The sequence below is a fragment of the Nanorana parkeri genome, unplaced genomic scaffold (assembly GCF_000935625.1).
Source record: "Nanorana parkeri isolate BGI_ZX_2015 unplaced genomic scaffold, ASM93562v1 scaffold555, whole genome shotgun sequence".
Lineage (NCBI taxonomy): Eukaryota > Metazoa > Chordata > Amphibia > Anura > Dicroglossidae > Nanorana > Nanorana parkeri.
The window spans coordinates 848,453-860,374 of NW_017306823.1; the positions used below are offsets into that span (position 1 = coordinate 848,453).

The 11,922-nt window shown below is 42.8% G+C and overlaps 1 protein-coding gene across 1 annotated transcript in view; it reads left to right on the plus strand.

The window, feature by feature from the left end:
- The window catches only part of DNAH7 (dynein axonemal heavy chain 7), a 273,490-nt gene that overhangs the window by 233,335 nt on the left and 28,233 nt on the right, over positions 1–11,922 (plus strand). Inside the window, exons 56-57 of the mRNA XM_018562004.1 lie at positions 8,046–8,246; positions 10,321–10,482. Of these exons, the coding sequence (XP_018417506.1) occupies positions 8,046–8,246; positions 10,321–10,482 (363 nt within the window). The remainder of the gene's footprint in view (positions 1–8,045; positions 8,247–10,320; positions 10,483–11,922) is intronic.

The window sequence follows — 11,922 nt, forward strand, 5'->3', positions numbered from 1 at the left end:
CCTTCCTGATCCCATAAGGTCAATCGGATATTTCCTTGATCAACAATCTCTGATGCTTACTATACCTATAAGAGCTCAATATCCAGTAATATTCTGTGCATTTAGGAGTACATCCAGATATTTTTTTTAAACAATTAATTGAGCTAGCTAGAACTAGCTCCTGGGGGAGTCTATTCCACATTTTCACAGCTCTAACTGTGAAGAATCCTTTCCATATGCAAAGGTTAAACCTCTTTTCCTCCAGATGCAAAGAGTGCCCCCTTGTCCTTTGCAGTGACCTTAAAGTGAATAATTTGAAACCAAGCTCACTATATGGACCATGTATGTATGTTTGCATTATGCGTACCAGTATACAACTCCACCCATAATGCCTCAGCACCATCACACTCACTATCAACAAAGTCCTCTTTCACACTCACTTTTAGATCACCTCTCACACAGAGACAAACCCTGCCACCTTTTCGGTCTCTCCGAAAGAGAGCATAGCCAGAGGTATTAACAGCAATACCAATGATATCATAGTTCTCCTCGTGCACCAAAGCTTCCAATTCTCCCCTTTTGCTGTGCAGACTTCTGGTATTAGCGAACAAATAATTCCAGCCATTTTTACATTTTTCACTTGTAATTGCTGTATCTTTTGTTGTAGTACAATTAGTACTATAATCTCCAATGTTTGTTTGCAACATGGGAATCTCCTTATCCAGTTTGATTTCCCTCCCCCCCATCTTCCCCTGTTCCACCCTCCATTATAGTCTGACCCCTGTTTGATGTATCTGCCCATTATATTCCTTCTCCCCCTGCCCCCTTAATCCTAGTTTAAATACTCCTTCAACCCTCCCATGAGCCTATCCCGCAGCAAAGCAACCCCCCTTCCATTTAGGTGCAGACCATCTTTAGCATAAAGGTTGTACCCCAAAAAAAAATTTAGTCCAGTGCTCCACAAACCCAAAGTCTTCGCTCATACACCAGGTCTTCAGCCATGCGTTTAGTTCTCTAAGCTCTTGCTGTCTTTCCTGTGTTGCACATGGCACAGGCAATATTCCAGAGAATATTACCTTGGAGGTCCTTCCCTTCAGCTTGCAACCTAGTTCTTTAAATTGATTTTTAAGGAACCTCCATCTTCCATGTATTCTGTCATTGGTGCCAACATGGACCAAGACAGCTGGGTCATGCCCAGCCCCTGCCAGTAATTTTTCCACCCAGTCCACCACATGCCGAACCATGGCACCAGGTAAACAGCAAACCATCCGGTTGAGGCAATCCGGGCTACAAACTATTCCAGCAGTCCTCTGAATTATAGAATCCTCTATTACCACAACCTGTCTAGGCCTTCCTGCATTACCCTCACCACCCGTACTAGATGTGCTGCTCTCCTGGCTGTTAGGGGTAGCAGTGACATCTAGAGCTGCCAATTCTGAGTCTGCCACCCGCACATCTTCACCCAACTTAGCAAATTTGTTTGGGTGCACAAACACCGGGCTGGCCTTCCTTTTCTGTGAGCCCCTGCCACTCCCTCTAGCTACAGTAACCCAGCTTCCTACCTGATCATCCTCACTTACCCCTCCACCCTCCACATCAACCCCATTAACTGCCCGCTCAGTGATCAGCAGACTCCTCTAAAGGTTGTCAAGTCTCCTCAGTGTTGCAATTCGCTTTTCCAGATCTTCCAGAAGTGCAACCTGCTCACATCTGTCACAGTGTAACGAGTCCTGGAATCGCGAGCCGCTTGCTTTTCAGCCTGGAACGCATCGGCCGCGTCATACTGCGCGCTCCACTTCCGGTGGCGGCGCTCCTTTGCGTTCCAGGGTGGAGCGCGGAAGTGTCAGCACGCTGCATAGCGCCACTTCCGCGTCCACGGACTATTTAAGGAGCTCCAGAACGAAGGTAGGGCGTTCCATTATTGGGTTCTATGCCCCAACAACCCAGGAGCCTCACCCTCTCATCTACCGTACAGCTTCAACTACCCAGGAGCAACACTGCCCAGGAAACTCCACCAACCCAGAGAAGACCCGGGGAGCCTTACTACTAAGAGCAAGTACTAGTGTTGTGGGAGATTCCTATCTTGTCCATTGACACTTTCTCTCTGCCGTTCAGTTTGCTTGCAATTAGAACTGCACTGTGTTTGAGACTGTTTGGTAGCAGGCTGTTGCCTTTTCAGCTATAGTACTATCACTAATTGCCTTATTACGTTTAGACTGTCTAAGTGGATTGCCTTGTACCAACATTACATGCAAGATACCTAACTAGCTTATAATTAATAAGCACTACTAGGTCTGGCGTTACTGTTTTTTGTTTTGTGGTATATGATGCAAGAATCCCTAACTCTCCGTTCATAAGGGAGAGAGACGCCTGGGGTTCACGACTGATTGCCACACCTGGGACCAAAGATTGATTTGGTCCGCAACTGTAATCCAAATATAGCCGCAGAACTACAAGGGAGCATTACACACAGCTGTATTCACCGTGGAGCTGTGGCTCCATTTGTGCATACATGTGGCACAGTGTGCGCTGAACAAACCCTTCAACCATACCAACAAACATTCTTCCGGGTGCAGTGCTTATATAATTTTTATGAAATTAAAGATAGTACTTACAGTTCCAACTTCAGTTGTTTAAACGCCAATTTTTTAACGCCAAATATGTTAAAAAGAAAAATATTTTGAACAACTGTGTTTTGTTAAAGTGGACTTTTACTCATATCTTTCAAATAAGAAAAACACACCTTTAGAAATGTGTAGTAATGACAATCTACAACACATACTTCTAGATAATTGCAGGCTTTGTATTCTTTGCATACCTTATTTCTCCTTTCTTCCCCAGTCTTCTGACACTAGCCATGTTTATTAAGGGAAGATCACTAGCTCTCCTATTACTTCCTGGATTTCTGGAACATGTGACTAGATATGTGACTAGGACATGTGACCATGCACATCATCTCAGGGGAGGAAAATGCCTTTCCCGAGATCTCATGAGATTACAGATGAGATTTCCCAGCAGTACGTCAAGTCACTTACATCAACATCATCATTTTAATGTCAAGGCAATCCCAGTGTGCATTGCTTTGGCAAACTGAAGTCATTTTGCCCTTTCAGAGCAGGAAGTGTATGCTCTGCAAGTGTAAGTTTTTCAAATCACAGCATTTTACACCTGACATGTCTATGTTATTATTAATCATCATACAAAGAGGGATGTATTAGTAGAATTAGATTTTTGAGTGTAAAGGTCTGCGTTAAAGGGTATTACAGTGTTTCAGCAGTGTATGATACTGCATTTGTAGTGATATTTAGCCCTCCATTGAGCATTAGATTATTTTATTGTTTTCTACAGGATTCCCTGATTAGTGGATTGATGATGTTACAACTTTGAAGTTCAACTGAAATCAAAACATTTTTTTTTAGCTTTGGATACAGTGGAGAGTGGTTAGAACATCTGCCAGGTTTTTATTGTGTTACCGAGAGATTCACGCTCTCTATTTGTCCTAGTGAAAGAAAATCCCACATTTTGGGTTGTCATCAGAAAATGAAAAGATGGGAAATCTTCAAATGAGGACACTAATTATGGTGATGCTGCTAAGGACCAAGATTTTCCCTCTCTTTGGAAGGATTTTTATTCACTTCCTATTGTGGTTATTGGACAGGAAGATACATGTCCACAGACACAGAATCAGTACTATCCTGGCACATCAGATACATGTCTAAAGACACAGAATCAGTCCTGTACTGACACATCAGATACATGTCCACAGATACAGACTCAGTACTGTACTGACCAGTGCCGTGCCGTGCCTTCTGTGCTGGGTGAGACACCCGCCGAAGCGCCGCCCCTGTCCTGCCGAAGCCCCATCCCAGCTCGGTAACCAAGCTGTGTGGGGAGGAGGAAGGGAGGAGACAGGGAGGAGCCTCCCTGTCCCTCACTTGCTCGTCAAGGGTGAGTCACTGCTGAAGCATCGAGATCGATGGCCTCAGTGGGTTTTTTCTTTTTATTTGATTGGACAGCTTGGACCAGTAGCGATTTGCCATTGCTCCAAGCCACCCACAGAGCTCACGCTTCTAACACAGGTTAGAGGCTGTGACAGCTCTTGCCTCACCAAGTTAGGTTACACAGCCTGCTACTGTGTAACCTAACTACTTGTCAAAAGTCGGATGTAGCGCTGCCTGTAATTAACAGGCAGCGCTCCGTCCATGACAGGTTACACAGAGGGGAGGCTTTCCCTGCTCTGTAAGAAGCCGATCTGAATGGAGAAAAAGCTGTCAGCTTTAGATTTCAAGCTGACACCTTTTTTCTTCTTTGCTCTGCCTCACCTGCCTCCCCTGACCACACGCCCCTGGTACTGACACACCAGAGAGATACATGTCTAAAGACACAGAATCAGTACTGTACTGACACATCAGATACATGTCCAGATACAGACTCAGTACTGGACTGACACATCAGATACATTTCCAGATACAGACTCAGTACTGGACTGACGCATCAGATACATGTCCAGATACAGACTCAGTACTGGACTGACGCACCCGAGATATACATGTCTAAAGACACAGAATCAGTACTGTACTGACGCATCAGATACATTTCCAGATACAGACTCAGTACTGGACTGACGAATCAGATACATGTCCAGATACAGACTCAGTAGTGTACTGACACACCCGAAATATACATGTCTAAAAACACAGAATCAGTACTGTACTGACGCATCAGATACATGTCCAGATACAGACTCAGTAGTGTACTGACACACCCGAGATATACATGTCTAAAGACACAGAATCAGTACTGTACTGACACATCAGATACATGTCCAGATATAGACTCAGTAGTGTACTGACACACCCGAGATATACATGTCTAAAGACACAGAATCAGTACTGATTCTGTATCTGAGGGCATGTATCTGGTGTGTCAGTATGGTACTGATTCTGTATCTGTGGACATGTATCTGGTGTGTCAGTCCAGTACTGATTCTGTATCTGTGGACATGTATCTGATGCGTCAGATACATGTCCACAGATACAGAATCAGTACTGGACTGACACACCAGATACATGTCCACAGATACAGAATCAGTACCATACTGACACACCAGATACATGCCCTCAGATACAGAATCAGTACTGGACTGACACACCAGAGGTATACATGTCTAAAGACACAGAATCAGTACTGTACTGACACATCAGATACATTTCCACAGATACAGAATCAGTACTGGACTGACACACCAGATACATGCCCTCAGATACAGAATCAGTACTGGACTGACACATCAGATACATGTCCACAGATACAGAATCAGTATTGGACTGACACACCAGATACATGTCCACAGATACAGAATCAGTACTGGACTGACACACCAGATACATGTCATTGTTTGCATTATGTGTACAATTGTCAGGCACATGAAGCTTATAAGACAATTAGCAGCATATTCAGATTTATTGCAGAGAAAGTGGAGTGATACTGATGCACATATAAAAGAGCAATGAAGGTCTGGGAAAATGTATTTTTTTAAATGCTTTCCCAGACTCCCTCAAGTGTCTGGGTCATTTTTCCTAGGCAACTAGTCATGTGATTTCTTTGGAAAGGTAGATAGGTTTAGGTATTCTTTAACACAGCTGTTCTTGCCTAGGATTGTGGGGAAAATGACTTGTTAGGCTGCCATGCACCTTTTCCATCACTTTTATTTTAATAACAAGAACTACTTTTTCACTTTGTTCTATTGTAACCAGAATATTTATCTGACAGTTACCTAAAATGTACTAATAAAAAACGCAGCATGGGCTACCTTAGAGTGGTATCTCTAATGTGTATGAAAAATTCTGTTCTAAGGGTTTTGAAGTAAACCACTATGCTCATGTCACAAGGAGCAGAAAAAAATCCTATTTATTTCTTTGTGGCAGAACTGCATTACTCCTGCTGTGCAAAACTTTCTACATACGGTTTATTTGTTCTTCTTAGCTTTAGTTCTGGGAAAATACAGAGTTAATGAATTCTCACTTTGTCTCACACATCTTTGTGCTAGAAGAGCTTCTCAGTGGTTAGTCTTGAAGTAAATAGTTTTGTGTACATCTGAATTGACAGTCTAAGGCATGTCTGAAGTGAAAAAAGTGAAAAGAATTTTAAGATTTAATGTGCATTCTAAGTATGCCAAGAAACTGAAACGTTAGCTATACAGTCAAATGGATTCATCCTTCGTTTAAATTAACACACACTGCTTGTCATGGTCCTTGGAAAACTGAACCATGTTTCCTTGATTATATGACACAGTGGGGGGTCCTCCACCCTGTCTTAGGTTTGAATCACTCTGTGCAGGGCCGGATTTACTCCCCCTGCCGCCCCAAGGCCAGGTTCCACAATACGCCCCCGCGCCGCCAACCCCCCTCCCCATCAATTGAACTCTGTGTTTGTTTCATTGTTCGCAGTTTGTCTTAAGGCTAATCCCCTCCAAACTGCTCCGTGATCTGGAAGGAAGGCATTGTACTGTGTTTGACTGTTTGTTGCTTATGTAATTTAATTATCTCCTGGGACTTCTCTGTGTCATTACACATATTAGTCCTCCCATTCAAGCTATCGGACTAATCCCTGCTGAGCCTGTTTCAAGTTCTCATTTGCATGGCCAAGAGGACCTAAGTGAGGACTAGAGGGGACTTTACAATTGACCAATAGGAAGTGGTTGTTTGGGCGGGGTGTTCAAACTGTTGTGTATAAAAGTGTATGTGTGCATTCAATAAAGCAGATTCCTGTTGGAACTTATATACAGCCTGCCTGGTGTTTGTTCTGAGCTATCACAACCGGATTGGAATGGCACATAGCTGTAGTTCAAATCCCGGAGCATCGGACGACCGAGAAATCAGATGTTGCGGTCTGAAATCTGAAGAGTGCTGGGAGAGTGGAACCGAGCGAGCAGGGGCTCGTTACACTGCTTCTTAGAATTATACATTCTTATCTGCTAATTTACCTAAAGTGTATCTCTTCCTGAAGATGTAATAACATATTTGACTCTGGGCAAATATCAGGGGTCTAATCAGAACAGGAAGTGATGTAGAGCACTTCCTGTTCATTCATAATTGGGGACACAGTAAACATACTATGTCCTCAATAATTTACAAACACTCAACGATCAGCTTGTAACCGCTCTCTATTCTTACTCCTTTGGCTGTCATAGGAGGCTGACAGCTGACTCCTCCCCGCATCGCCGGCTCGGCCTCTTGTGGCAGCCGACTGCTGTCTCCTCCTTATTTGGTGTCACAGGAGTCAGCTGTGAGCGGGGCATTGCGGGGAGGAGTCAGCTGTCGGCTCCTGTGGCAGCCGCTAAAAGGCTTCTCCTCCATCGCCCCGCTCGGCCTCCTGATAGTTTCTCTCCTCCCCGCTGGGCGCTGCTCTATGTCAGAGGGGACACAGAGCAGTGCCCAGCGAGGAGGCTAGGATGTCTCAGCCCTAAATAGCTCGTGGAACGTGCCATGGAACACGCAGTGGAACACGTGCATGCATGCCTGTGCAGAGGCACATGGCTTTGCACAATTTTATGTGCCAAACTGTACACACGCATACGCACATGCGCAGAACTTTGGCCGCACACGCTGGTTCCGACTTCCTGACACTCCCCATATGCATTAAATGACAATCTCATATTCCAGCCATTTGTGGCCGGATTAGGAGACAATGCAATGTCCGTTTTACAATAAGAAACAACAATAGACACCACTGGGTGGATAGTGATCAAATAGGTTGGAAAACCTGGCCAGTCACTATGTTTTGCCCTGATAAGGACAGAGGTGCAGTGTACCATGGAGATGAATGGACATCTGCAAACAGATGCTGATGGCTGCCCTGACATTGTAAGTGCACCTTTATAAAAGCATAAACTGGAAGACACATTCACAAACCACAGATAGACAGCAAGGGTGAGATAAATGTATCTCAGCTTCAGTGAATAAAACCCAAATGAATAGGCAGCCTTATTATGTACAGTTTACTTTGTATTTTATAAAGTGACAGTGCAGTGGATGTTTATACTTTTATGTTTGATCATTTCACAGGAGTTGAATCCGGAGACTACACACCCAGATTTTCGCCTCTGGCTTACGAGTTATCCATCACCAAATTTCCCTGTGTCTGTACTGCAAAATGGAGTAAAGATGACAAATGAGGCACCAAAAGGCTTGCGTTCTAATATTATCCGCTCATATCTGATGGATCCTGTCTCTGATCCGGAGTTCTTCACCAGCTGCAAAAAGCTTGTTAGTAATGCTTCTAACTATTTCTACACATGGCCTTACAGGGTGTTCTTCTTTTATAAATATGTCTATATCACAAAGGTTTTTTCCTAGCTAGCAAGGAATAGATGTCATAATAGCATCTTAATTAGGCAGCTGAAATCTTCCATTATTTCTGGTCATTTAAGTTTGGGAAGTATAGTAATGTGTGTGTCATTCAAACAGCTAAACTTTAACCACTTGCTGACCAGGTGTTTACACCCCCTTCCTGGCCAGGCCATTTTTCAGTATTCAGCGCTGCGGTACTTTGACTGACATTTATTCCGTCATACAATGCTGTACTGAAATGAATTTTATACCATTTTTGGGGACAGATAGAGCTTTCTTTTGGTGGTATTTATTCACCACTGGGGTTTTATTTTTTACTATATTAAGGAACAATTACTGTAAATTTTTTTTACATTATGTTATAATACATTTCTTCTTACCCAGTTTTTTGGTAAAATATAAAATACGGGGTCACGTCGGGTAAATAGACACCAAATATGTCAAGCTTTAAAATTGCGTGCACCCGTGAAATTGCAAAAAACGACCATATTCAAAATTGGCCATAGGCGATGCTTTAAAAGCTTTTACTGCTCATCAGTTTAGTGTTATCAGAGATTGATGGCCCTAAAATTATTGTATCACTGCGACATTCGCGGCAATATGTAACATGTGTGGCGTAATGGACGCAATCGTCGTTTTTGCACGTACGCGTATTCGATGCACGTTTATATGTGGGGGGTGGGGACTTTTTAAAAAAATTGTGTTTTTTTTAATTCTTCTTTATGTGTGACTTTAATTTTTTTTTTGTTTGCACCTTTAATTTAATTTTTGTTTCCTTTTTTTTTCCTCCCCTTAACTTTATTGTTATCACAGGGGGCTAAGAAACCCCCCTATGTGATAGCAAACATATGTGACAGGTCCTCTTTATGGAGACATCAGGGTTCTCCAAGACCCCTAATGTCACCTAGGGACCCCAAAGAAGCTGATGAAGCAGAGATCTGCTTCATCGGCTTTTCTCCCGCTTCTGAAGCTGGAGAGTGTCACAAGAATGCGGAAGTGATTAATATACACCACTTCCGCATTCTGACAGCGGAGAGGGGACCAGAGGGAGATCGTGTTCCTTCGTGTAACTTCCTGTCCTAGGATTATAATGCTCACCCACTGTATTGTGTCTATGGAGGAGCAGCACTATCACCCAAGGACAGAAAGTGGTGGGACTACAGAACACCTCCATTTCTGTTCATTCCCATAACATAGTGGAAAACCTTCTGTACACTGCAGAAGACAACTCAGCAGGGCTGATGTTTGCAAACATGCAGCAGTGGCAGAGAGCACAGGTGGTTACTACGTCACTTAATTTCTGCCAGGAGTCACAGGCATTTTCCTGTACTTGCAGTGTATTTGAAAGTGACAAACCATGGGGAAATGTCATGTATTGGAGACATACGTTTTATTTTGCCCATACTTTTAAAGTAGAACTAAAGTAAAAACTCATTTTAAATAAAGTAAGGGAGGGTTATAATCCCTGTCAGTGTGTTTTGCCATCTGTGTGATTTCCCTCCACTTTCTGTCCCATAACCACAACAGCACGTGAGAGGATACTTGGTATCGGCACCGAAACCATTATCGGTGCATTACTAGTAGGCACAATAAAAAAAAAACCTTAAGAAGCCAATATTTTTACATATTTATGCTTTGTAGCAGCTGATGCATTTGTTACCACTAATAACTAAAGAGAATTAACGTATTTTCTCACGCAGTTTCCAGTCACATAATAAGTGACAATACTGCAAGACCGAAGCCATTAAAACATTTTCATCCCCCATAAATGATCAAAAGGCTGAATTTAGAGCTTCAGTGTATCATTATAGGCTATATAGTAAGTGCTATGTCTAATTAGAGAAATCAGCATTTCCGTATCACAGCTCAATACTTTTTGGTATGCTCAGAAATTAAACTGTGATGTCTGTTAACTGAAGAAATGTAAAAGACAATCTGAAGTATTCCATGATTGGACTATAAATGATTTCTTTATTCTCAATCTGTTTAGCCGGAATTCAAAAAATTGCTATATGGTCTGTGCTTCTTCCATGCACTGGTTCAAGAAAGACGGAAATATGGTCCCCTTGGATGGAATATTCCCTATGAATTTAATGAGACTGACTTGAGGATAAGTGTTCAACAGCTCCACATGTTTCTAAATCAATATGATGTAAGTTCAACAGGAACTTTTTTTTATGTTTGTTTACTGTATTAATGCCCACCACTTTGTATTCATTTCTAAGCTATAATTGCCTTGTATTGTATAGGTGTAATTGTATTGTATAGTTGTATAGGTGCCGCCTTGTAATACTGGTGTTATTCATATTTACAAGAAATGGGCCATTATTATACAGTTTGCATGACTTTTCTTATATGGCAGAAATAGGCCACTGTTGGAACCAGTAAAAGAAACTGTGTTCTTGCCATTAAAGTTCAATCAGTATGTATTGGATAGGATGTCAAATTACCATTCTGCGATTTCCCAATAGTTACATTGGTTTATAAGCAGGGCCATGGCAAGGATTTTTGCATACACATGGGGAAGGTGCATTTTTGCCTCCCCGGTGCCCTCAGTCTTACGCTAGCGCCAGTCCTGATCACATTGCTCAGTCTACCCCAAAATCTGGGTCACACGTTAACTTTACCTTTCTGACCATGTTTCATGTTACACCCATATCTAGGGTGTAACATGAAACATGGTCAGATTCCAACCCCCCACTTACCTGAATCACGGGGTTCTTCTCCCTACAGGCTCCACCAACACAGCCACGTTATCCATCCACAGGAAGGAGGAACTTCAAGTCCCATCTGCCATCAGGGGACTTATAGTTTCAGAGAAATACATGTGCGGTGACATCACTGCATATGAAGTCCATTAACTCTGACTCCCGTTCATGTTATTACATATCCGTATCGCAGTACGGCATTGACAGGAGTAGGTATGCAACAATACCATTTTTTCAAGACCGAGTTTGAGTACCGATACTTTTGCTGGATAGGGAAGAGAACTATGGTACCTTTTTATAATAATGACTATATATAATTATATGCTGCTGTCTTTTGTAGCAACAATGACATTAAACCCTGACTATGTTTAATAAGGATACCTTAAGCGTGTATAAAATACCACTGTGTGTAAATAATATGTGTCTGTATTAGTAATGCTATCAGTAGTACAGAACACACACACATATATATACACACACATACATATACACATATACACACACACACACACACACACACACACACAACCCCTCCCCGCAGCTACGGCCAAACCAGAAGGAAGTGCTCTGACACTTCACTAACGATTGTCCTAAAATGTACACAGCGGCCAGGAGGACTTACTGTGGGGCGCTTTACACACAGCACATGTCAGGGCTCACAGCTGTGGTCTCAGCGACTCCAAACTCAGCGCAGCACAGAACAGTGGGCGGGGCGGACATTACATCGGCTGGTCCACTGCATTATTTATCTCTGCTTGTGCTGCCCTACACCAGCGCCGGCCCTGTTTATAAGACAAATAATATTCGCATAATTCATTATATACTTCCCAGTTATACCCCCCCCCCCCCCCCCCACCGGGGCTCGAATTATAAAAAAAAGCAGC